The sequence below is a fragment of the Betta splendens genome, chromosome 13 (genome assembly GCF_900634795.4).
Source record: "Betta splendens chromosome 13, fBetSpl5.4, whole genome shotgun sequence".
Lineage (NCBI taxonomy): Eukaryota > Metazoa > Chordata > Actinopteri > Anabantiformes > Osphronemidae > Betta > Betta splendens.
Window position 1 is genome coordinate 18,291,954 of NC_040893.2, and position 25,525 is coordinate 18,317,478.

The 25,525-nt window shown below is 47.9% G+C and overlaps 1 protein-coding gene across 10 annotated transcripts in view; it reads left to right on the forward strand.

Annotated features, from left to right (window-relative positions):
- Positions 1 to 18,875, forward strand: part of tenm4 (teneurin transmembrane protein 4) — a 104,855-nt gene extending 85,980 nt beyond the window's left edge. For all 10 annotated transcript variants that reach the window (XM_029170575.3, XM_029170574.3, XM_029170576.3 and 7 more), the window contains 6 exons: positions 3,176 to 3,348; positions 5,353 to 5,588; positions 8,455 to 8,751; positions 9,591 to 11,205; positions 12,955 to 13,097; positions 15,914 to 18,875. In XM_029170575.3, the coding sequence (XP_029026408.1) occupies positions 3,176 to 3,348; positions 5,353 to 5,588; positions 8,455 to 8,751; positions 9,591 to 11,205; positions 12,955 to 13,097; positions 15,914 to 16,672 (3,223 nt within the window). In that variant the 3' untranslated portion in view covers positions 16,673 to 18,875. The remainder of the gene's footprint in view (positions 1 to 3,175; positions 3,349 to 5,352; positions 5,589 to 8,454; positions 8,752 to 9,590; positions 11,206 to 12,954; positions 13,098 to 15,913) is intronic.
- The last annotated feature ends 6,650 nt before the right edge of the window (positions 18,876 to 25,525 follow it).

Here is a 25,525-nt window from a genome sequence, read left to right on the forward strand (position 1 = left end):
AATCCTAACACCACCGTCTGGGTCCTAGATTAGATTAGGCTTCACCTCAGAGCGACTTAATAGATCTGGAAAGTCTCAAAGCCAACATACTGGTCACATTTGGAGCATCGGAGGTGGACGTTTTCTATTTCTGCTAGGATGTTTTAACGAGTGGATGTTTGGAGTCGCAGAGATCTTGTCATTTTGGCACCTGAGCCCCGTTCTTATGCCTGGACGTATGTGTCACTCACATTACAAGACCTGTGGAAGTTTGGGTGTAATCCTATTTGCTGTTATCATACAAAATAGGATTAGTGCCTGATGTGCTCATCTGCACTCTTGCTTGTAGTGACAGGCTGGAGACCATCACTTTTTTGGAGCTGTTTGGTATAGGAGGAGCATATATCAGCTGGAAAACACATTTTGCCAAAGGACTGTGACAGGACTGGGGAGTATGAGCATAATAGAGTTGCCACAGATAGTAATTGATTGAAGCAAAACACACATTATCAGGGAAGCAGCAGTGAAACTCAGGACTTTGTGTTCCTGTGGCTTTCGTGGAGCAATCTGTCCTTTAGCTTAGTAGTTTGCACCAAGGGATTCTGTGCTAACTGGATGTCATTCCACAAAGTGTGATTAAGCAGATTGGCTGGTCAGACATCTGTTACACCTCGCTGGAGGAATATAACACCCTGACACACAATCAGACACTGTGTTTAATCTGAGCAGACATTTATCACCTGTGTTTGATTTGGTTGTCATCGGAGACGACTGTACTGAAAAAACCATGCCGTGTAAATGGCACTAATGCAGCCGAGCACAGTCGTTTCTCAAGGTACAGTGCATCGCCTGAGGCTCCAGCGAATCCGGTGGGTGGTTGGGATTATAAATTATTTCTCCTTGACTTCTGTAAAATGGCTGCCGTTATCAGATCTGAACGTACTCCTTCCCATTATGTAAAGAAAAGACGAAGATAGTGTAGCAACTAGTGACACAAAGGGCTTTGTGAGATTAAATACAAACAGTAGAACTGACCTTTCACTCGTATCGGAGGAGAAGGAAAGAAAGTGCAGCACTTTGAGGGTGAATCATATACATACATAGGATGCGCACACATTATTCTAGAGACAAATCAATGTGGCTTCGGCTCAGGGGAGACACTTGGTAGTGTGACTATTACTGCGTTGGTCATTTGACGACTGATTCCTACTGTACCATCCATATGTCAAAGTGTCCCAGGGCAGGACCTGAGTCCCCAACCGTCCCATTAGGCTAAGGAAGGTGACCCACAGGCTTCATACAGTAGTGTGAACAGAGGAGGCAGAGCTTCAAGCGTTCAGGTTTGCATTTACTGTGGTTATGTGTGTATATCAACACAGGTTTTATTACAAGATGAGTTTTCTGCTCATGACTTAGCATAAATCTCTTAAATCGCTCGCACTCTGGAAGACGCCTAAACGTTATCCCGCGCTGAAGCCGTTGCACGACTGTTGCTTTTGTTTTGTTGTCTCCGCAGTCATCAGTCACGTGGATGGAAAGGCTCAGACAGAGTGAGAATATGAGAATAACTCTGTCAAGAACAGAGGTTAGGGCTGCTGGAGGGGACGCTGATGCGAAGTGTCCGGCCCATTGTTGGGCCCCAGCGTGAAAGGTCACAAAGGCGGCGTGTGACACAGAGGTGACGCGATGTGAATGGACTTGTGGCCATCCAGGGGGAAAGCAGTCCTCTCCTTCTGCCGAGCTGCTGCCCCCGTGCCCTCCTTGTCCACAGAAAGCCCACTAATAGGCAGCTGAGTTGAAGCAGGCCAGAGCCATTAGAGCTCAGCGGTGAAGCCGGAGGAATGACTCCGGCTCAGGGCCCTAATTGAGACAGAGCCAGTTTGGGTCAGTGATCAAGCTGGGACACGCAGTGGCGCTCTAGAATGAGATTTCCGTCTCGTGGACAGGAGCAGCGGCCGCCTCGTCTTCAAGCAAATGGAGCGCTTTGTGAGCAAAATCCTGAGCGATTGGCTCATGGACAATGTCTCGCTGATAAAATATGAGCAATATCACAAGAAATCGCATGCTTTAGATATAAATGACTGTGTTATTTAGTATTTCCTGAAGTGGAAGTGTACGGCAAGCCCTAGTACAATTGAGATCAGATAGCATTTATCTCTGGGAGATGATTCCTCTCCCGCTCTTCCTCCGTACTGGATATTTGAGACGGCAGCGCAGGGGAGATATCTGTAAAACAGCACCCGCCATCTCATTTATTAGAGGCTTTATTATGGCAGCCAGCGACGCTGCAGAGGACTCTCCAATCTGTATTCGCTGCACCAATAAAAGTCCCGGCGTAAGTAAGTAATGCACGCGCCTTCTGGAACGCCGGCAATCTGAGAGACTTCAAATTGTTCTATGCTGATGTGCTCCCCGAGCAAAATGAACCAATCTGGCCACTCGCGCTCCTGGATGTGATGAACTGACTGATTTGCAGGCGCCGCGGCATCTGCGTCTCTCCAAGGAGTCGCACCTCGGCGCTTCCATTTCATAGACTGTAAAATGACATCCAGTGACATCGCTAATCTTTTAAGTTAATAAGCGCTTCCCCGAATGCGCCAAGCGGCGGTGGCGGCGGCGGCTTTCGTCTGGCTGATCCAGGATCTGCTCCTCTGCTGCCTTACGTGCTTCCGCAGCTACACGGCACACGTCCACATCCTCATGGAAAACCCCCAGATCCGTGAGCTCACCCACGTTCTAGTCGTGTACAGTGAAGTGTGCAGGGCATTTATAAGTAATGCTAATTGTGCTCCAGCGATTTAAGCTGATAGTTTGCGGTTTCATTATCTCCAGCTGCCATCTTTGATGGATTTGCTGCTGTGTTTACTGCCCCTGCTGATACATTTTCACAATTTGTGACACCAAGAGGGAATATCGCTCTGGAAAAAGCAGCCCAAGCTCCTCCTCGTAATTAGCAGCCAAACAGCTTATCCTATCTAGCGACTCATAATCACAGTAAATCTGTGATGACAGAGCAAATCATCAGTCACATTTATGTACCTACATGCATTTATGCAAACCTGAGCCGCATCTGTGATTGTGATTGCACCATGATTACCATTGTTCTGTGATTCAGCCAGTCTCCGTGAGCAGCACCGCTCGCGACGCGGCTCTAGTCACGGTGCCTGCTCATGACTTCGCCTTCTCTGCTCCGAAGGTACGACAGCTACGGGCGTCTCACCAACGTCACCCACCCCACGGGCCGCGTGAGCAGCTACCGCAGCGACGCCGACAGCGCGGTGCGCATCCAGACGGAGGGCTCCAACAAAGAGGACATCACCGTCACCACCAACCTGTCGGCCTCTGGCACCTTCTACACGCTTATGCAGGGTGAGTGGCAGCAGGTGCTCCTGTCACCGGTGCTAAAAGCTCAGACGCTGGTTGAACAGTTTGTGTTTATACAAACATCTAGGATAAGTTACAGAACTTCTTCAAGCGAAGCGCTTGGTCCGATAAGTGGAGGCCTGTCAGGCAACGGTCAAATCTGGAACCTGTGTTTCCAATAAAACCTAGTGCTTGTTATTGGGACTGAATGTAATTCATTTTGTATGTGTTTGAGCAGAACAAACATAATTCCAATGTTTATTTGCGCTACAGTGGAAGCAGGAATAGATGAATTGAAGCAAATAGTTTTATGTAGAAATGATGCATTTTGTGCTGAATATGGACCTCGCTGCTTCTCTTATGGAGCTTACATGCTGTGGTATTTGTTGCTCCTCTGTTTCTAAAGAAAAATGGAGTGCAACTTCCATTTACCAGAATGGAAACAAATATTGATTTGCTGTCATAAAAACAATTGATAAAACACAATGCTGGTGGCCGATACACGATGCAGCAGGTCGGGGAGATTTAGAGGGAGCGCGGGACATGAAGGCAGCCTCATCCGTCTGACTGCACCTCATTTACATGCACGTTTACGCCTTCTCCTATCCTATCAATGTGCCAGACTAATTGCTTCATTGATCACCCATTGATAGCTTTGAACCTCCAGGACATCGTATTTTTAACAGACATCCGCACCTTTACTCCTTCTTGCGCGTCTGATTTAGATTTCCACTTGTCCTCCTCCCTCCGGACTTGGACTCGCGTCCAAACTGGGCCTGAATCCGAGCAGGAGAATCTCTGGTTTCTTACAGTTCGTGAAGGTATCGGTCACCTCCATGCGGTGACCTTGTCTTCGGCGTCTGCTCGCCGGAAGGGTGGCGCCAGGAGCTCTGCTGTTAATTAATTCACTATTGTCTGCTTTGTATGCTCGCAACTGGCTGATCACATAACACACGATTCCTCTGCTGCTGCCTGGTCGGGTTTGTCCTGTTCAACCATGTTAAATACACCTGGAGTTGAAATACACATAGTCCTAATGTGAAAATAACAGGAAATTATAGATGAGCAGATAAATTATTAAGCAGCTTCATTATGTCTTTGTCCTAACATCTTTATTAGCAACTGGAAAACGCTGAGCCGCAGCGTGATGTGCTGGTCAGGAGAGCTGCTCCATTATTTGTTTTGTTTTAAGCAGCAGCCCATTAAATGTCAGCGCAGGGCGTTCGTCTCCCCTGCTGAACGCTCTGAATACATTAGCACGAACCACCTAGTTCAGCAGCATTCTGCCTGGCCGGGTCCCCGAGGCCTCCTTTGGGCAGGGGCTAGCCCAGGGTATCAGCGTGGCGCAGATGAAGGGAGGTACGGAGCGGCACAAGGTCGCACTCCTCCGCCCATGACTCCGGTCTCATCCTGGGAAATCACCCAGCTCCGACCTCGCATGTAAACACGAGGAAATTCCAGTTGATGTTTTCATTTTTTCCCCCTCAAATGAAGTCCGCTAATTCATGTAGTGCCTGACAAGTCATTAATTTCCCATTGTTCTTAATGAGAGTAATATTCATCCTGGTCCTTGTCAGCCTAACGACAGGAGGCAAGGAGGAGGTATTCTCTGATGAATGTACACGAGGCGCTTAGTGGAAGCATTAGTCACTGGTCTGGAGTCTGTTGGTATGCGTGCGTGCATGTCTGCCTTGTGAGGCCAAAGGCAAGCGAGCAGCTTTGATGGTTTTCATTCCCCCATATCCTCCAGGATGCTGCAACAGCTGTAAAACTTTACTTTACAGGCGCTGTGAAACCTCTCACTATTGATCTTTGTTGACGCAGAACCAACATTATCGCAGGGGTTCGGTTAAATACTGCTGCTAAAGGCTTTCTGTTTGCTGAGCAGCCATTTTAGGTGATTATGTTTGTGTGTGCCGAGCTGAATATTAGATTTAGTCCTTTCACATCCACTACATGGATTCCTGATTGTGCTCCTCCTCTGTATGTGAATCCCCTCTGCGTTCGCAGATCAAGTGCGGAACAGCTACTTCATCGGCCTGGACGGCTCGCTGCGGCTGGTGCTGGCCAACGGCATGGAGGTGTCCTTGCACACGGAGCCCCACCTGCTGGCCGGCACCGTCAACCCCACCGTCAGCAGGAGGAACGTGACCCTGGCCATCGATAACGGCCTCAACCTGGTGGAGTGGAGGCAGAGGAAGGAGCAGGCCCGTGGCCAGGTCACCGTTTACGGGCGCAGATTGAGGGTAAGCCAGAAAGACTCAGTGAGCACGGTCATGTAAAGGAGGTAATTCAAGACATTTTCAGCGAGACTGAGAAATTTAGCCTTGACTGAAAGAATTTTGCGTTCCTGGCATGAACGTGTGGGCCAACGGACACACAATTCACTTGGCTGCTTTGTTCCAAGGCTGCACTCAGAGCGGCCGAGTTTATTTCAGGTGCCTTATTTTTTCCAACTGACCCTGAATTTGTGCCCTGCTGCACCAATGGAGTGGTCCAAAAACTGTCTGGACAAAAAGAAATATCGTGCTCAAACTTTATTCTGCAGTCGATGATGCAGGTCATTAAATGACTAGCGATGAAATAGGAGAGTGGAGAAAAGTCATAAAAGTCATAGCCATGAATTTGTTTAGCAGTTTAGGCCTTTCACACCCGTGGATCTGTAACGATATGGCACATAATACCTGGACAAAGAAGCCCACACTAGTGAGGCCTGTGCAGGTTGTGGTTTAAGTAAAAAGTTTTTTGTTAAAAGGGTCCAATATTAGCGAAATATGCGACTGTGTAAGCTGCCACATTAACATAGCATTTCAACAGGTTTGCATCATAATGAGATGAAGATCCAGGGTTTATCTCTTTATGGCCATAAAGCATCTCATGCGACCCACTGGAAATTACTATTAACACACAGAGCGCCAATAAGAAAATGTATCCGATTGATTGGCTTGCTTTGTTTTTCTCTGCTTTGTAATTCAAATAACTTGAGTTGTCTTGCACATTCACTGGGAGGCGACACCGCTAATAGGAAGGTGCCACTTTGTCTGTCACTGGCTGTTCATTTAATGGCCCTGTTGTCCCTCTGGAAGTGAAAGCTTCTAATGTATGTTATAGACAACGGCCCCAGGGGTAAGATAGGAAATGGGAGCAGCCTAATGGCAAGAACAGGGGGATGAACAGAGCAGGAATCATTGAACGACCTTGAGTGGCATGTCAAGTGATATTATGTGGGCGGCCGCGCTCTCCAACAGAACAATGGGATTCATGAGAGAAGGAGCGCGGCTGTAACTGAGTAGCGGCGTGCGCTCCCACATGCCGGCGCTAAACGGATCCCTGACGACGCTCCGTCCTCCCGTCGGCGGCGGGAGCGTCCGCCGCTTCCTCGCTGCCCAGTTAAAAATAGAGGCACGGCTCGCGTGCGTACGTGTCAGTGTCGCCGCGGAGTCTTTCTGTTCAAAAGATACGAGTCAGGGACAAACAAAAAGATGGAATTAGTTGTCTTTGATTGCATTGTGGGAATAAACACGGCTGATGTTACTGAAGACGACGCAGCAACTGTTGAATTAATCATGAGAACTGATGAAAGGCAATTTCACTTGTAAAGTAGCAGATTGAGATTGTTATTTGACACAAAAGTCATTGATATTGATTGAGGGATCAGATGTTGCTGTAGTGTTTCATGTCGAGGACAGTTTAAAGTGTAACACTGTTGCTGTTGCGCTCCGTAATAGTCTTTATTGTGCTGCTACACATCTGCTTTGCCGAGTTCCTTTAGAGGCGATGCTCAATTTAAAATGATTCCTCCGGAGTAAGTCTCCATTCTCATGGGATCCTGGGATCTGTGCTGTAACAGTGTTTTCACACCCTGTTGAGTTTTTGGCGAACCGGATCCGGCCACGAGGACGTTTTCCTCGCTTACGCCTCATTTTCTATAGGAAGCTTCCCTAAAGTCGTTTTTTTTGGCGGGACAGCGAGTCGCCGCCGCTTAAAGAGGTCCAGTGTTTTCAGGAAATACCAGTCATTAAGTCTCATGTGCAGCCTGAGTGACCGTCGGAATGGTGTAGGGATTTCACTCGGTCAGTGAAGTCTGACACTTGTTATGACAGCAGGTAAAAGTAAAGGAGAGAATAACTAATGTGTCCCCCATTATTCCCATTCCTGCACCCGTGGGGGCGCTGACCCCCCTCAGTCCTCAGGCTTAAATTGCCTGTTTCGCTCCAAACCTTCTTGGAATTGTGCTCGTCATGAATCTGTTGCTTTTAGTGTAAAGTAATCCTCTGAATTAGGTATCGGTGACATTAATTGCCTCTGGTGTAATTGTCCCTTCACAGATGAGAGACCTAAGCATGCTTTTCTCAGCGTGAGGCTGGAAACGGGACGCTTCCCCGCGAGCCCCCTGCGACCTGCTCTGTGGAATGTGTCGAGCAGATATCCAGGAGCAGCTTTAGGAGCTTTTTAAGCCGTGCCACTAACTCACCGGGCAGATTATTTAGGAAAAAATACACAACAAAATACCTTCCCAAAATGCATTGAGTTTAAAGGGATGTTTTGTATGGAGAGTTTCTCAGACCTGCCACCAGACCCTCCTGATTTTCCCCTACAGGACGACAGAGCGAAGCCTTTCTGCTGCGATCATAGTGAAGCCGGGGGTCACTCATCTATTCAAAACATCCAGACAATATTCTGAGTCACAGGAGACGAATTGATTTTTTTCTCATCTTTGCCAATTTACACAAAAAGCTAAATAAAACAACTGTCATCTGCGCGAGTTGTTATTTTTTTTCCCAGCAAGCACTGAAAATTAATTTAATGATCAATGTGGCTCTAAAGCTTTGTGCATGAATAGGCATCCTCCCACCAAGACTCCGTTTAATTTTTACACAAACAAAGAAATATGGTAATTCTCATAATTTCACCACTTCAGTGACTCCTGCAGTCCTGCGATATGGCTCATCTGTTGTAATTAAAAGCTGTGAAAAGAGGAATGTGAAATTATTACTGTGATTAAAACTGCCCCCAAAAGGTCCCGCCTCAGACGCCGTCCAGCAGCGCCACGCGTTCATCCCTCCCAAGCACGGCCGATGCGTCTCTAACCTCCTGCCTCCTCCCGTTCAGGTCCATAACAGGAACCTTCTCTCCTTGGACTTCGACCGCATCACGCGAACGGAGAAGGTCTACGACGACCACAGGAAGTTCACGCTGCGCATTCAGTACGACGACGCCGGGCGCCCCACGCTGTGGGCGCCGAGCAGCCGCCTGAACGGCGTCAACGTCACCTACTCCCCTGGAGGCCACGTGGCGGGCATCCAGAGGGGCACCATGTCCGTGCGCATGGAGTACGACCAGAACGGCAGAATCACCTCCCAGATCTTCGCTGACGGCAAGTACTGGAGCTACACGTACCTTGAGAAGGTGAGGATGTTGGCGCCTTATGGAGGATTTGAAGAATGAAACGCATGAGAGGGAAGATCTTAAACTGAAGTTTTACAAAGTAATATTCTAGCAGTGTTTGTGCTGCTTTATCGAGCTCCGGCAGAGTTATCAGTGGAAATGTAATTAAAAGCTGCCTGGTGCTCCACACACATTATACTTTGTTACCGCAGTTTGACAGCAAAGTTCAACCTGAAATAGCTCTGATTAGACGAACAGAGTGAAATGTCACTTTCAGCCCTCTAATTGAAGGCGAGGCTGTTGGAGAGAAGGTGAAGAGCTGTGATTTTCCAGCACAGACATGTAATATGAAAACTGGAGTCACCTTGTTAACAGTCCAGTGTTCCAGCAACCAGCCTACAAAGACTGTCTCACCCACGAGCCGATGCTCAGAAATGATAGAGAAATGGAAAAAAGGAACCTCACTTTCCTCAATTTGTGGAATCTTAAGAAACAAGAAGTTGCCTTTTTTGTAGAATAATCTGAGGGAAATCTTGACGCCAGAGGAGAGTGAAGGATCCCACTTGAAGATTCATTTAATCAGGCTTCCATGCAAATATGATTTGCTCTTGACATTTCCCTGAGATTTGTGGAGTGAACCAGCGCAGTGACTTCTGCTGCTCCTTCAGCTCAGCTTGTAGCTTGTTTAGTCTTTCCGTGTGCGTTGGTCAGTTTTCCTTTGAGAACAGTCTTTCAGTGGAGTTAGAAGATAGAAGCACCCTTTTACAGAACCAATCATTCTTTTTCACAGGACGCTGCAGGATGTTTTATTGCATTTTAACTGAAAATGCTTCATCAATGTGTTTCCTCCTCCCTCACAGTCCATGGTGCTGCTGCTGTACAGCCAGAGGCAGTACATCTTTGAGTTTGACAAAAACGACAGGCTCTCCTCCGTCACCATGCCCAACGTGGCCCGGCAGACCCTGGACACCTCCCGCTCCATTGGCTACTACAGGAACACCTACCGGCCCCCTGAAGGCAACGCCTCGGTGCTGCAGGACTACAGCGAGGACGGCCAGCTGCTGCAGACCACCCACCTGGGCACCGGCCGCCGGGTCATCTACAAGTACGGCAAGCTCTCCAAACTGCTGGAGATCCTGTACGACACCACGCGCATCGGGTTCTCCTACGACGAGGTGGCCGGCATGCTGAAGACGGTCAACCTGCAGAGTGAGGGCTTCACCTGCACCATTCGCTACCGTCAGATCGGGCCCCTGATCGACAGGCAGATTTTCAGGTTCAGTGAGGAGGGCATGGTCAACGCCAGGTTCGACTACGTCTACGACAACAGCTTCCGCGTGACCAGCATGCAGGCTGTCATCAATGAGACGCCGCTGCCCATTGACCTGTATCGCTACGACGACGTGTCTGGTAAAACGGAGCAGTTTGGGAAATTCGGAGTCATCTATTATGACATAAATCAGATTATCACCACCGCCGTGATGACCCACACCAAGCACTTTGACGCCTACGGACGCGTGAAGGAGGTACAATACGAGATCTTTCGCTCGCTCATGTACTGGATGATGGTGCAGTACGACAACATGGGCCGAGTCGTGGCCAAGGAGCTGAAAGTGGGGCCTTACGCCAACACCACGCGCTACACGTACGAGTACGACGCCGACGGACAACTGCAGGTGGTCTCCATCAACGACAAGCCTCTGTGGAGGTACAGCTACGACCTCAACGGCAACCTGCACCTCCTCAGCCCCGGGAACAGCGCCCGCCTCACGCCGCTGCGATACGACATCCGGGACCGCATCACGCGCCTGGGGGACGTGCAGTACCGCATGGACGAGGACGGGTTCCTCCGGCAACGGGGCAACGAGTACTTCGAGTACAACTCGGCCGGCCTGCTGGTCAAAGTCTACAGCAGAGCCAACGGCTGGAGCATCAGATATCGCTACGACGGCCTCGGCCGCAGGGTGTCCAGCAGGAACAGCATCGGCCACCACCTGCAGTTCTTCTACGCTGACCTGTCCAGCCCCACCCGCGTCACGCACATGTACAACCACTCCAGCTCCGAGATAACCTCCCTGTACTACGACCTGCAGGGTCACCTCTTCGCCATGGAGCTGAGCAGCGGGGACGAGTTCTACGTGGCCTGCGATAACATCGGAACCCCGCTGGCCGTGTTCAGCGGCTCGGGCCTCATGATCAAGCAGATCCTGCACACGGCGTTCGGGGAGGTGTACCTCGACACCAACCCCGCCTTCCAGCTGGTCATCGGCTACCAGGGCGGCCTGTACGAGCCGCTCAGCAAGCTGGTGCACATGGGCAGGCGCGACTACGACGTCCTGGCCGGCCGCTGGACGACCCCCAACCACGACGTCTGGAAGCGGCTCAACAGCAACCACATTGTGCCGTTCAACCTGTACATGTTCAAGAACAACAACCCCCTCACAAACACCAAGGAGATCAAGTGCTACATGACTGGTATGTTCCCGGTGTATTTACAGATTTGTCAAGGCCTCACTTCAAAAGCGGGATGGGCTCTGAAGTGAAATCTAAATAATCTAAACAATTATTTGACTTTTCTACAGGTTAGCGACAAAAATAGCATTTAGCTGAGGTCTCTAGAGATATCAGTGCTGTATCTATTTCTGATGCTACAAGTCCATGCGTGTCGGGAGAAACGCGGTGATGTGGAGCTGTATGACGCTTCTACCGCTGCAGCTCAGCTCACACATTTCTCATTTCAAGTTTTTGATGATTTGATGTGTTGTTATTTAACACAATGGGTTACAAGTAGCAGAACGGTTCCTGTCAACGTGAAATAGAAAGCAAAGTGCCGGAGCGGTTTTGGAGAGCTTTCTCCGTGGGCCGCTGGGGTTGTTTGTCTGCTGTGATGTGTATGCGAGCGCCCGTGACCCCCACCGGTCACCGTTTTGGAAGTGCTCCGAGGGAACAATGCTGTGCGGCAAAGCCCCCACGGTGGCTGAACACTCAGATCCCTTCCCAGAAATATCACATCGTTCTGTGTCGCTTTGTGGCAGGGAGGAGGTAAATAGCAGTGAAAGAGCCCCAGTGGAGCAGGAGAGCACAATGGATCCACAGAAACCAGAGCCAGGGCTGCTTGTATCAACCTCTGCGGCTGGAGACAAGACAACGTTGTTAAGGATAGTTTATGGTTGAAGCCGTCGGCTCCGGACAGATCTCAGATGCCGCGTTATATTAGACGGTCCATGATTAAGCCAACGTAGGCTGGGAAATAATACATCCAGCCTTAATTCGTTTGCCTAAAGACAATCGTGGAGGAAAACTAGTTTTTGTTCAGGTGGAGTTGAGCCTTTTACCTGTTTCTAATCAACAAAGCCATTTAGGCGCCTGCCAGGGAGAGAGGCGCTCAGCCTCACAGTCCACCATTAGGGGCTGACTGGCATTTGAATGCTAAGCAGACCCTTAGATATACTGTAGTGGCTTTACCTCAATTGTGATTGATGGGGCTGGCATTTCCATTCCTTTCACTAAATTACCAGGGTCCTTTCATTGTCCTCAAACAAATTCTTATTTAGAAGAGCTTTGTCAGGTGCGACACTGTGGCAGTGCCAGCCTGTGACAAACCTGGCCCTTGAGTGTCACGGCAATGATTCTGCTGCCCATAACAAACACATTGAAAGGGGCAGGAAACAAATGGGTGTGATTTAACGGACTCTGCTTCCAGTCATGTCTGCGGCCTGCTCTGTGATGTGCAGTATTAATGGTATCTTATCACCGGGGACGGCAGCGGCACCTATAACCGCGTCGCTGCTGGCTGCTATTAGACGAAGCACATTATCGTGATTGCATGGATTTTAAATCCCAGATCTGTCATTTTTTAAGCATCTCATTAGGGAAAGAAGAGTATTTCAAAATAACCCGCTGAGGCTTCAAAATATCCCGGGCGAAGTCCTGCCCGCTTTGAGATGACATGAAATTGCCGTATATAATTATGAGCCCAGCAGAGTCTCTCGGTGTCACTTGGCGTTTCTGGGCCCCAGCTGTGTGTCATTAGTGCAGCACCTGCAGGAGTGGACACGAATCAGTGCCACAGTCTCGAGTGTTTATTACAGCTTGTCCACTTTCACAAACAAATCAAGTGCTGAGAGAGTGAACGTCCTGTGAGAGCCCCCTGATGGCACACTGTCTTTCTTTAAAAGCCTAAACTAATGATTTTATTCCATTTGACATTGTCCCTCTATGCAGATGTGAACAGCTGGTTGGTGACCTTCGGCTTCCAGCTTTACAATGTCATCCCCGGCTACCGGAAACCGAGCACAGAGGCCATGGAGCCGTCCTACGAGTTGGTCAGCACCCAGATCAAGACTCAGGAGTGGGACAGCACCAAGGTAAACCCAACTTTGACCCTTTGAGAGATCATCTTCTCTGCCTCCAGCCCTCTTCCTTCCAACGTCAGCGGCAAATTGACATGCACCGTGTAGCCAGACTCCCAGAGGATGTGCCAGCTATCGGGCCACAGCACAGAGCAGTGAGCCAGGTCCCCGGCCCGCGTGCTCATCCTGGGGAATGGGGTCAAGCTAAACAGCTCTTGTAATTGTCCTGCCATTAGGGAAATTCACTCTCCATTCCCTCCACCGCTGACCATTGATTTAGTCTCAGTCTTACACCGTTAGCCGGGGTCTGAGGAGCAGGAGACATGCTCTGATTCCTACGTTTATCAGCCTTTTTAAGTTGCCTCCAACCCACCTGAATAATTGAAGAGGCCAGGGTTGTTGTATTAGGTTTGGTTACAGCTAGACTGTGGAACGCAGCCCATCAGGAGGCCAGATTCATGCTGAGTGACACTGCTGCATGTCCCCACTTTCTGAAATCCTTGAGCATTTTTTTTCCACACAGTGACATAGGATATAAATAATTACAGATGTCATTAGAGCCCACACCAGCATCTGCCCCTTAATGTGAGATACGTGCGTCTATAGCCTATAGTCTATAGTGCGTATATAGGGTCCGGTCGTAATCAAGACCTTTCACCACGGTGGTCAATTAAAGGCTTATGGGTGTGGGCTGTTATTCTACAGGCATGCACCGTGAGGCCGCTGTATTTCCAAGCAGAGGCTGCTTTGGGAGAGTTACTGTGAGACCTCTTGGGACTGTCTCATGCATTCTGCCTGTGTGTAACGCTCCACAGAGGATCTCTCATCCAAGGTGCCAGTCTACAAAGAGAAACTATCGAATTTAATTCAAAGACATCCCAGCTATTTCCATTTCACATATCTGGGAACAAATATGATAGGAAGGCATTGTAGACTGTGCCAGAAGTGGCAGAAAACCACTTATCACCACAGCACTTGAATTCAAAGTGACTCACTAAGAAGGTCTGTATCAGGGGGCAGATTCTCCTAATGAAAGTAAAACTCCTTAACCCCAATTAAACAAGTTTATTCTTACATATTTTACCATTAGTTTCTTAGAAGCACCTTGGAAGCTATTTTCAGTGTGTTTATGTTTGCTTCAGTCAGAAATAAGTAGAGATTATTCCATTTGAGTAATAATATCATTGAAAGCTAATTTATCATCCAGGAACTCAGCCTTTAAAGAATACCCATGATAGACTGTATGTCTGAAAATCCTGTAACGGAGGCTTTAAATAGCAGAGTTAGCCTAGATTTGAAGGTCTTAGTCATGTTTAGAAGACAGCTCTTCCTTCAGCGCACCTCTGGAGTGCGAACTATAAATGATTTGTAAGGAAAGATTGAGGTAATTAGTCTTTACTCTGTGCACAAGCCGATATTCTCATCTGAACCTCCTGCTAGAAAGCGGTGCTGTGAGCTGGCTAATGCTCCGCTGATCCCCGCTGCAGATGGCCAGGCCAGCCTAATTAAATGTAGGGTTCTTTGAAGCATAAATATAGCTACATGTGGTATATCCTACCCTTGGCGTTTTATTTTATTTTGCACTGGAGCCTGCCGATCTGCAGCCGATCTGCTGCTTTCGTTTAAGCCTCGCTTCTGCTGAAGCCATACACAGATTGGAAAATGCCGTGAGGGGACGGACAGATGAGGTTTGTGCCGCACTAGGCTTGATCTCTCATTCGGGGTGGCGCTGGAGGCTGATTACGGCCCACGCTGTGTGAGTGATGCCTCTCTGGGAGTGTCCTGGGAGGCTGTCGCAGTAAAATGGAGGACGTCGCCCCCCCTCGCGCCCCCGGGACCGCTGACCCAGTCACGTAGTCGCCGCGGTAAACAAACATGGACATGGCGCGGTGTGAAGTGTCCCCGCGGGCCGCCGCCCCCGGCCCCTCCCCCGCGTCATATGTTTCCGCCTCGTGCCGGATCTGATGCGGTGTCATGTCAGGCGGCGGCCGGTCACTGCAGCCCCACCCGCTCCCCCACCCCCCCCCGGCCCACCGCCACCTCCAACGGAGGCAACGGAGAGACGGAATTAGAAGCTGTCAGGAGGACTTTGGATGTGACTTGCTGACAAAAGCTCCTCAGCTCACAGCCTCTTATCTTGGGCAACAGCGAGAAGCCGCAGTGTTTAAAGTGCCTTTTCTTCTGCTGCTCAGATGTGTTGAGGCAACTGCTCCCCCTGCGCCTTGGCCGGCATCCATTTCATATCGCTTCCCCCATTTTAACATTTCTCATTTTCTTCCCGAGGAGTAACTCTTGTCATGAAGCATTAGGACGAACTATTAGTTCTGGCTGAAAGCGCTGTATCCATACAAAAGCCTCCTCCCTACAGTAACGGGATACGTGCACTACACCACCAGAGTCCTGCTTGTCAGAAGACACTAATTTCAGCCTTTTTCCAAATACCACCGTGTCACAAACGATCAAAGAGATGTGCGTTTGCCGACAAACACCTCTGCCCCTGCCTTTGGTTGTGTACTGTACGTGTGATACAGTCACAGCTGCGAAGCCTAATGCATCTGCGCTTCCCATTGAAAATGGATGTGAAGCATCGTTGTTTAAAAAAAAAATGCGATCAATGGGAAATTTCCTGCATCATGAGCTCTTTATCTATTAAATGAAATCTATATACTGTATTTACATTTTTTCGCCTGGGTGTAAGTTGTGTTTTGGGTGATACCATCACAGTCAACTGGATGATCTTGTGTAGATCCACATCTCGGCGGTGGATTTTGTCCTGTGGACGGGGGCGCTGCGGGGGTTGTGTGACTAACGCTGTTGCCTCTGTTTCGCAGTCTGTGCTGGGCGTTCAGTGTGAGGTTCAGAGGCAGCTGAAGGCCTTCGTGAAGCTGGAGCGTTTCGGCCAGATCTACAGAGCCAAGAGCGCCGGGTGTCCTCAGACGGAGGACAGGAAGGTCTTTGCCTCCGGCGGCTCCATCTTCGGGAAGGGGGTGAAGTTCGCCATCCGGGAGGGCCGCATCAGCACCGACATCATCAGCCTGGCCAACGAGGACGGGCGCCGCATGGCCGCAGTCCTGAACGACGCCTTCTACCTGGAAAACCTCCACTTCACCATCGCCGGCATGGACTCCCACTACTTCGTGAAGCTGAGCTCGGTGGAGGGGGACCTGACGCTCATCGGCATGTCGGTGGGCCGGCGCACGCTGGAGACGGGCGTCAACGTGACGGTGTCGCAGGTCAACGCGGTGCTGAACGGCAGGACTAGGCGCATCACGGACATCCAGCTGCAGTACGGCGCGCTGGTGCTGAACACGCGCTACGGCAGCAGCGTGGACGAGGAGAAGGCCCGCGTGCTGGAGCTGGCGCGGCAGCGGGCCGTGGCCCAGGCCTGGGCGCGCGAGCGCCAGAGACTGAGGGACGGGGAGGAGGGCTCCCGGACCTGGACCGAGGGCGAGAAGCAGCAGCTGCTGGGCTCGGGGAAGGTGCAGGGCTACGACGGGTACTACGTGGTGTCGGTGGACCAGTATCCCGAGCTGGCAGACAGTGTCAACAACATTCACTTCATGAGACAGAGTGAAATGGGCCGAAGGTGACATGAACACGATGCTCTGGAGTGACGGACTCAGATGTGGGACACGGGACTTCTTGCCAAAGACAGTTGTGTACATGACCACTTCTTTTTTCAGTTTCTCTTCTTTTTTTTATTTTAATTTTGTGCTCAACTTGGTTTTTAATATGCTGTAAAAAGAAAGAAAAAAAAAACATGGTTGCAATCAGTTGCACTGTATTAATAGAAGAGTGCCCTTCTCGTTCTGAAGATTCTTTACCAGTCTTTGCCCTCCAAGTGCGGCTGCTAGAGGATGAACATTTGCGATGTCTGTGACTTATTTTCGTGACTCCGTTTCCTCGTCCCTGTTGGTGATCCTGTTCAAAGGAATCCAGGAGGAGTATTGGTAATGCATTACGTTCACCGGCTCACTCCACTGTCAGACTCGCAGATTGTTATTCACAAGCTTGCTCCATTCTGCCTTTTGCTGCGCCTCAGCCAAGGAGATTCCTTCTCTTTTAATCACGTCTTTTTTATACTTGAAACCCTCATAGCCTCAGCCATCCATAAATAATGAGAGAGCGAGTTCTGTTGGCGGTAGAGCCCTTCATCAAAACCCGAGCCCAACCTGTCAGAGCACCTTCATTTGTGTGATGCCGTGTAATTTTTGTGCGCGGAGGCTCGATGCTCATCCGCGGTCCTAGCGTAGAAGGCGTCCGTGCACCGTGACCACCGTGCATGACGGTGGCCTTTTTAACGAACGACGAAATTAGCAAACTGCTTAGTCAGCTTAAATGTACGGTAACGCCAACGAAGGGGGATGAGGTCACTCTTTATTTCCTAGGTATTTTATTTCTCGTTTCAAGGAAGAAGATGAAAACACAAGTAATTGTTCTCTGCTCCTTTTTATTTGACTGTGGTCGAACAACTCGATGATGAAAATAGTGAAGATCCAACCCTGTAAGAAAATACTGTGGAATTAATGTCTGTATTAAACAAAAGGTATTTTACAGGAATGGTTTTGAATTACATTTTAGTTTTGTTTTATAAATAGCTATATGAATTAACAGTATAACAAATGTGAATTTAAAAAATGTGAACTATTGTCCCTTTTATTGTTAATTGTTGTACATGAACAATACTTAAGGGTGTTTCAACACATGGAATAAACTATGAAAGGTGGTTTAGTTAAAGCAAATACTGTGTTTTTTATTAGACCAACTCCATTTTGCTGAATTTTCATATGAAAGGCAGTGTTTATTTATGGGTGAGCCTGCGTCAGTATCCTGACCACAGTGTGCAGTCAGATAAAGCTCGGGATGAAAATGTTTTTTAAAAAGTGGGACTACAAAGATTAAAGCGAGCCGCCGCACCGCTGATACGTACCGCATTAACATACTGGCTGCTGAGACAGATAAGTGGGCTTCGTATTGTGTCGTGGGTGGAATGAAAGATACAAATTGCCTTTGCCCTCAGGGCCGCCCGCAGGTCAGCGCTGAAAGTGCTTTCGTTCTGCAGAACTGGGCCCCGCTCGGTCCCGTGGCTGCTGGCAGAGATGCATTAGACCTGCAGGTGTTCTGCTTCCCGTTTACAGACTAAAGGTCGTGCGTTCATGCCAACCTTGGAACGAACCCACGCGGACGCGCCCCCCCCCCCCCCCCCCCCTCCGCAAAGGACCGTTCACATCGGCACGTCTGAAAATTCCGTTGCTCCAGAGGAGTCGTGACTTTTTTGGGAGACTGAGACACTGATCCAGTTTCCGGTACTTTCTGAACTATGCCAAGCCACAGCGAACTCTGGAATCGCTCATAGTTTAACCATCAGACATATGAACCTGTGTGTGTGGGGGGGGGGGGAGTGGTGGGAGCATGTCCGAGTGTCTGTGCAAATGTCAAAGCAAACAGTGCAGTTACTTTTTCCGCTGTTGGTTGATTCAGTGATGTTTTGTTTCTTAAAAAAAATACTGTATGTTCAACATAATATGAATGAAGGATATTTGCATTGTGGAAAATTGCACTGAGAACCGTTGCGTCATAAGACTGTATCTTTTTCTAAGGTTTTGGACTCATTTCGAGTTTTGGTTTGTTCTTAACACTGTGTTTTTAGCGCTTCTCTTTGACCATGTAAATACGAAGGCATCAAAGTAAGCTGTAAATAAAATGCAAATGTAGATACCTCATAGAGCTACATCAGTGACCCTGTGTAGTTAGACAGGTAGAAAAAAAAATAAAGGGAATATTTTGTGTTTATTTTTGTCTTTGTTTTATATACCGTGCTGCTCATTACAGTTGCATTTCCCTCAATCAGAACCAATACAAACTGGAAGTCCTGGAGCTACTTCAGTGTCACAATCATTCAACCCCTTCACAACAATTAGTAGAGCAGCTTTTCGCTGTCGTGACCTACTGCTCATGACGCACAGATTCTGGAAGTTTTCCGAAGAACGATCCTTCTTCAAATAATTCCTCCTCTGCTCACAGGATGTTTTTGTCTACAAGGCCTCGTTTCTTGAATGAATCCACCTTCGCCTTCCACATGTTGCACGTTTCCAGGCCCGAACCTTTAACAGACTCCACGACTTTGGCCTTGTATAGTTTCTTTTTCCTAGAAACTCACTTTTAAGGTATTTGATTGTGTGAGGAGTCCGAGAAAACGATGAGCGACCGTAGTATTGGTGGTGCATGATGTGCAACATGTGGGTTCCCTGCCACCCAAGACTTTAATGGGACTAATTTAATTCACTATAAAGCACCACATGCCATTAAACGTGTGATGCCACCTGTTCACACCTCAAAGCTATTGGATTCCTGCACGGAGTGAACATGTGGCCATCATCTGCGTATTTACTGTAACTGTCGCAAGACAAGAAAAACACGATTATTAATTAAACTGTCAAAGTGGAAGACGGCCGCTTTGATGTGGCAAAAGCCGGCGGGAGAGCGTGTTTTTAAACCTGATAACTTTGTTGAAACAAGTGCAGCTCAGGGGCTAATCCTGTTAGCAGGCGGGAGGCTCGGGAGCTAGCTGCCAGCATGTGGCGGCAGCGAGGGAGCGGGAGCATTTACACTCACTGCAGGCGGAGCGGAGCCCGGTGCCCAGAACAGGGCTCCGTTTATAAGCAGCCTCATTTGTTCTCCTCCACTTTGCATTAATGTGAGCCCAGGAAACTGCGGCTTTCTTTGCGTGATGGATACACGTTGCAGGAAATGATCTCACCCTGTTGTTTGCTTTACCCAATTTACCCTCACTTTTTTTTTTGCTCAGTTTTTTATTCTACTTCTTGCGAAGTAAATTTCAAATCTCTGGCTTTCCAGTTTTTGAGGCATTCTGAGCTTTGAGCCCCACATGCCTGCAGTGAAGAGGATTTCTTTACAAGGAACAGAAAGTCCTGCAGCAGCCTGTGCAGAATGAATTCAAACCGTCCTTCAGCCTGAGGATTGTAGTCGTGTGGTGGAATCAGGATAACAATAACCTCAGCTCAGTTCCCGTTGCAGACAGGAAGTAGAAATTACATTTTTGCATGTACTTAACATTAGGAATCATGTCCAATTATTGTACACACATTTGAAAGCAACTTTAATTTGCTTTGGAGCAACTGCTTACTATAAGGAAAAGGAAAAAAAAACAAAATATATGCCTGAAAGTGTTAGAAGTAACGGCTCATCATTGTTATTGATATAGCGGCTTATTAAAAGTTCACAGATTTGTTGTGGTTGTGTTGTTGTTAAGCTGAAGGGTAGTAAGAATCGCTTTAATTGCACCTTGAATCGATTAAAACAGCGAAGTGTCTGTGTGTGTGTGTGTGTGTGTGTGTGTGTGTGTGTGTGTGTGTGTGTGTGTGTGTGTGTGTGTGTGTGTGTGTGTGTGTGTGCTACAAAGAAGCAGACGCTCCTTTAAACCTCTTGCAGTTCAGGCAACACACAAACCCGAGCAGCGTCTGCTTTAAAGTGGCAACTCCAGAGATATTCAGCTCACATAAATCAGACAAAATTAAAGAAAAAAACTCAACTTCGACTCGTGATTTTCTGCTGTTGCTCCTGTGCTGACAGCTGGATCTGCAGGGATTGGTTTCAGAATTCAGTTCAGGGGAAGAACTCTCTGACAGCACCAGTCTTTCTGCTGCACAGCTAAACTCCCAAATTCACTTAACACCTACCATTACATTTGAATGTGACTAACCCCCTCAGATATTTATGTGAGGGGAGAAGAAAATCCTCCTTTTCAGAGTGGATCGAAGGCGAAACTTCCCTCTAAGACCATGCATGAGCTATTTCCCATTACTTGCTCCGAGTCTGATTTGAAAAGATAGCTTCACGTTGCGTTCACACTCCATCTGTTTCCTCTCACTGATCATTTGAACACTCCGCGCCCAAGTGTTGGATAAACACAGGCGAAGGTATTTGCTGTTAAAATCAAGCAAAAGGTTGATTCCTGCTGAGGCCCAGTCATCCATTCCTCCAGCGAATCCTGCAACCACTAAAATGAAACACCTGCTGTTTCTCATTTTCCTATATCTGTCAATCTCAGGTGCTGTAATTACATGACAGCTGCATTCATTTTCTTGAATATCAGCAGAGATGTAGAAGGAAGAAAGCGGCACCTTGCCTTCCTGAACATGTAGCCTGACTTGGTTAAGTTTCCACATCTGCTGTGCAGCCTGATAACACTTCATGCCTGAATGGACGGCCTCAGATTCTGACTTTAATCAACTGGGTCTGCCTTCTCCTACCTAACGGTTATGCAAATGGTGAGCCAATCATAAAAGCTAATGGAGCAAGGAATTGTAAACCAGCCACCACAGAGGAGTGAGCCTGAATTTTCCTCCACGTTGAAGTCTCATTCGGATTCACACGTGTGACAACAGAACACAGCAGCCGTGGAAACACTGACTCAAGTGCAAGCTACAGTACAGAGGAGTGTCATATATCTGCGGGTCACAGAGAGGCCAGTCGCCTCTCGTACAGTACGACTGACCTGCAAAAGGCAAAATGTGCAGCCGCAGCACCTGAAAGACCACAGTGCCACATGCTCGTAACGGGAGGCATTATTTTCCAAAAATGAGCCCCCTCCTATTGTGGAGCGACATAACTGTGGCAGCTCTGACCTCTGTGCGCGAATGGGAGTGACTCATTACATGGCTCTGGTGCTGAAGTCATTTTCACTGAGATGCGCATTGCCAAGATAATCAATAATCTGTGAAGTGGAGCCACATCAAAGCGCCGGACTTTCTGGCTGGAGCTGAGGCGACTGCAGCTGCAGAGCGGCGCTGGCGTGAGGTCGCGGCGAGGCCGGAGGCTTGCGTTTCACCGCGCAACCTGATGAGAATCACGGCCGCGCGTACGCTGCGCGAGAGCAGCAGACTCACTTGTGTTTGAAAAGCCTTTTCTCATGAAAAACAACCTTCGTGGGATATAAATAAATGTAGCAGAACTGTGTGTTCTTCATTATTTTCTCCTTGGTTACTTCAGATTGTGTAACTCCGAAACGGCAAATCTCTCTCTGCTCTCACGCTGCAAGAAATTAATCTTGTCAGCACAAGGTGAAGCCCTTTTTTTTATCCTTTTCCAGAAATACATGCAGTCATTGTGTGCATCTGAGAGGCTGATGTGCCGGACTCCAGCAGGGTCTTAGCCGGTCCTGATGGACTCTGGAGGCTGAAGCCGCATCTGCAGCTGCCGACTCCCGTCACATTTTCCCCGACAGGTGTGAACAAAAGACCCAGAGAAATGTCACTGCAGCATTTTGGACAGCGCTTGCATTCAGGAATGAAAGTGCCCTTGCACATTATGCAAATCATATTGACAGCATAGCTAATGCTTTTATTAGGCTAATTATGGCTAAGGTCAAATCTGCCTGTAGCAAAGGATCAGTCGCCATTTAAACCAAGTGTCTGTAAGTGTTTGGGTTGACTGAAAGGTTAGCTCACGCTTAACGTGTCAGGACAGCTTATCATGTAGCGCCGTATGTCCATGAAAACGCAATTATCGATTTCCGTTTATGACACCGGCACCAGTCATTACCAGTCAGGAGGCTTCTGCTTAGCTTGATGCAGAGGTGCACAGAAAAAAGATGGAAATGGGAGGGTTAAAGCGGTTCCGTGTCAAACAGAACAAAGCGTTAGTGAGCGTCTGCAGATGTTCCATGGAGCCAAAGTGTCACGAAGGAGGAGCTGAAGAGTTGAAGCACAGGGTTGAATCAGGGTTGGAGCCGCTGTGAAGCATTAGGCAGCAGGTCCTGTATAAGACGCAGTGAAAGGCTTGTGTATTGCTTAAATTAGCCAGCTGTCGGTGGTCAGAAGGTTAAATTGATGAAAGGGCGTCCAGAGGGGAACACATGGAGGAACACGTCCACAGCTTCTAAACAGAACCTTTTTAGACGCTGCCTGACACAAACCTTCATTTAACAGTGGAAAGTGCAGCTACATGTTTGATTTGTGACATTTTCTTCGCAGGCAGATGAGACAGGCTAGAAATACTGGGAGGAAAAACTTTGCTTATGCTGATGATGACATTTTCACAGCCGAACCTCTGTCGATGCGTCAGACAGCTCTAACACCAGCAACCTTAAAACCAGATCCAGTCACGTCAAACAATAAAAAACCCGCCATTAACAGTTTAAGTGTCTTTAGTGTCTCGGTAAATATTAGAGGAAGTGATTTAACAAACGCGCTGTGGTCAATTTGACTTGTTCTCACTTTCACCCAGACAATGAAACAGTCTATCACAGACGACCACAGCAAAGCAGACGCTGGCTTCGCTTCCTCTTTGTGTTATTGGTTGGGAACACAAAGCCTGTAGTCACAATTATTTTGGCTGCAGAAGCTCCAGCTTCTGTTCAGCTCATGTTTGGCCTGTGACACGTTTGGCCTCTCGTTTCATTCACCCATGCAAATAAGTTGAGGGCAAAACTTCTGCCCATTTCACAGAGAGACCAACATTTTTATACATATTTTTTCCCCAGCCAAATTTCCTTTAAATGTAGAAATTGCAGACCCCCCTCCGACGCCTCTTCCACGGGCAGGCAGCGAGTCACAGTCGCACACAACCACACCACAGGCAACGTGTGAAACACAATCACTGCTGCTGTCAGAGGAGGAAAAAAGAAAACGTAACCCAGGTTTTAATAGTCACTTCCCTCTGAAAGATCCTTAGAGAAAACCTTGAATGCTGCCATTGTGTGACTTACTGAACATCATTTAGATTTGATACATGAAGACAAAGAAACACACACACAAAAACCGCTTTTATTGAGTGACTCACATTTCTATGATCCCTCCTGGCTTATGTGGAGTTTTAGACACTGTTGTTCTACATGTGCAAATTCATTGTTTATTGGCAAGAAACCTCAGACCAGCACATGTGCAGGCAGTGGAGCAGAATTTCATTATAATTCTGCTGCACCCTCCTCAGCTTTAACCACCAAGCTGTGTGTGTCTACTATATTACACTTGCAAATGTAAAAAACACTATATTTATCATTCCAAGGTGCTGCCGTGCACTATTGTAGATTTTTGTCTCCAGTAATAGCGCTCTCGTTTGATAAGTGACGCCCCAGTGTGGCAAAAACAGCTTTTATTGGTCCGGGAGAAATCTGACAGAGAATCGAATCTGTATTAAAAACTGAGAAAGTCGGCGATGCTCAAGAACAAGCGGCTGCAGCTTTTGATTTCTTTTTGCGATTTTTGTAGTTGCAAAAATGACCAAGGAGCTGACAAAAAATTACATTAATTTAATTTAATGTAGATTAAAGAGAAATCTGGCATGTGATAAATTCGTGTTTACTAGAGCGCAGTGTTTGCTGAACGGAGACAGAAGCTCTTTTCATTGTGACATAACGTTTCAGCAGCCGTGCAGCTACGGTGCCAGCTCCCAGGTTACACAGCATGTGTTTTGTTTCATCAAATGAAAAAGATGATATTTCAGTCTCTCTGTTGCTGTACAACAAAGGTGCTTGAGCGGTAATAGACTGCATGCATAAATTAGCTGCACAACTCAGATGCAGCGTTTTTAGATTTCAGATGGCGGTTGCTTGTTTTTTCGGCTGCATGACGCCGATGTGAAAACACTGGCCCTTAATTCTGAGGAGCGGTTCAGGCAGGTCCTAATTGTTTTATAATTAACAACATATGGTTGCAGGCATTTGTTTTCATATGAAAAAAATCACAAATACTTTGGTTGAATGCCCACATTTTGGGTGTAACTCCAAAGCCCACATGGAAAATCAAGACATTGCCATTCATTGTTAAGCTAATTAGGGGCAGTTGGTGTGTGTGGGTAAACTAAAGTAATTAGTCATAGATTTATGGTTGGATGTCTGATGAGACTGAAGCTATTATTACCAGTGTGAGGGAGCAAAAGCGGAGGATGCTGCTTGCAGATGCCTCCAGAGCAGAGCGCCGTGGCCACAAGGACAAACAGACGCGTTCAAGGCTGAGCTCAAGTGTTAGAACACACAAAACCATGTCTAGCATTTAAACATGACCTTGACAAAGAGCTGAGCTGCCCTGAGGGTGTGAGGAAGAGCCGGCGTGGAGCTGGACCTGCTGCTTCTCCCTTTTTTCACCTTGCATTTCTTGTTGTATTGTGTGTTGCTATCACCTACTGTATCATCTAATTCACTGCTGCTTAAAATGAGGAGGTAAAATGAATAATCAGGGGGTTACGGACACGTTAATGATGGGTTTTGGACGACTGCTCCCACACAAATAGGAAAGAACAGCTCCCACTGCTCCGCTTTAATTTGCTGTTAGTGAATTGTTGATCATTTGCTGGCATTCCTGAAATAGGACATTGTGTTTGCCCTGTGAACAAGATGCTTAGCGCACGGCGAATCCAGCGGAGCGCAGACTGTGACCAAACGTTTTAATAGTCTTCCCAGTAAAAGATAAATCAGGACTTGA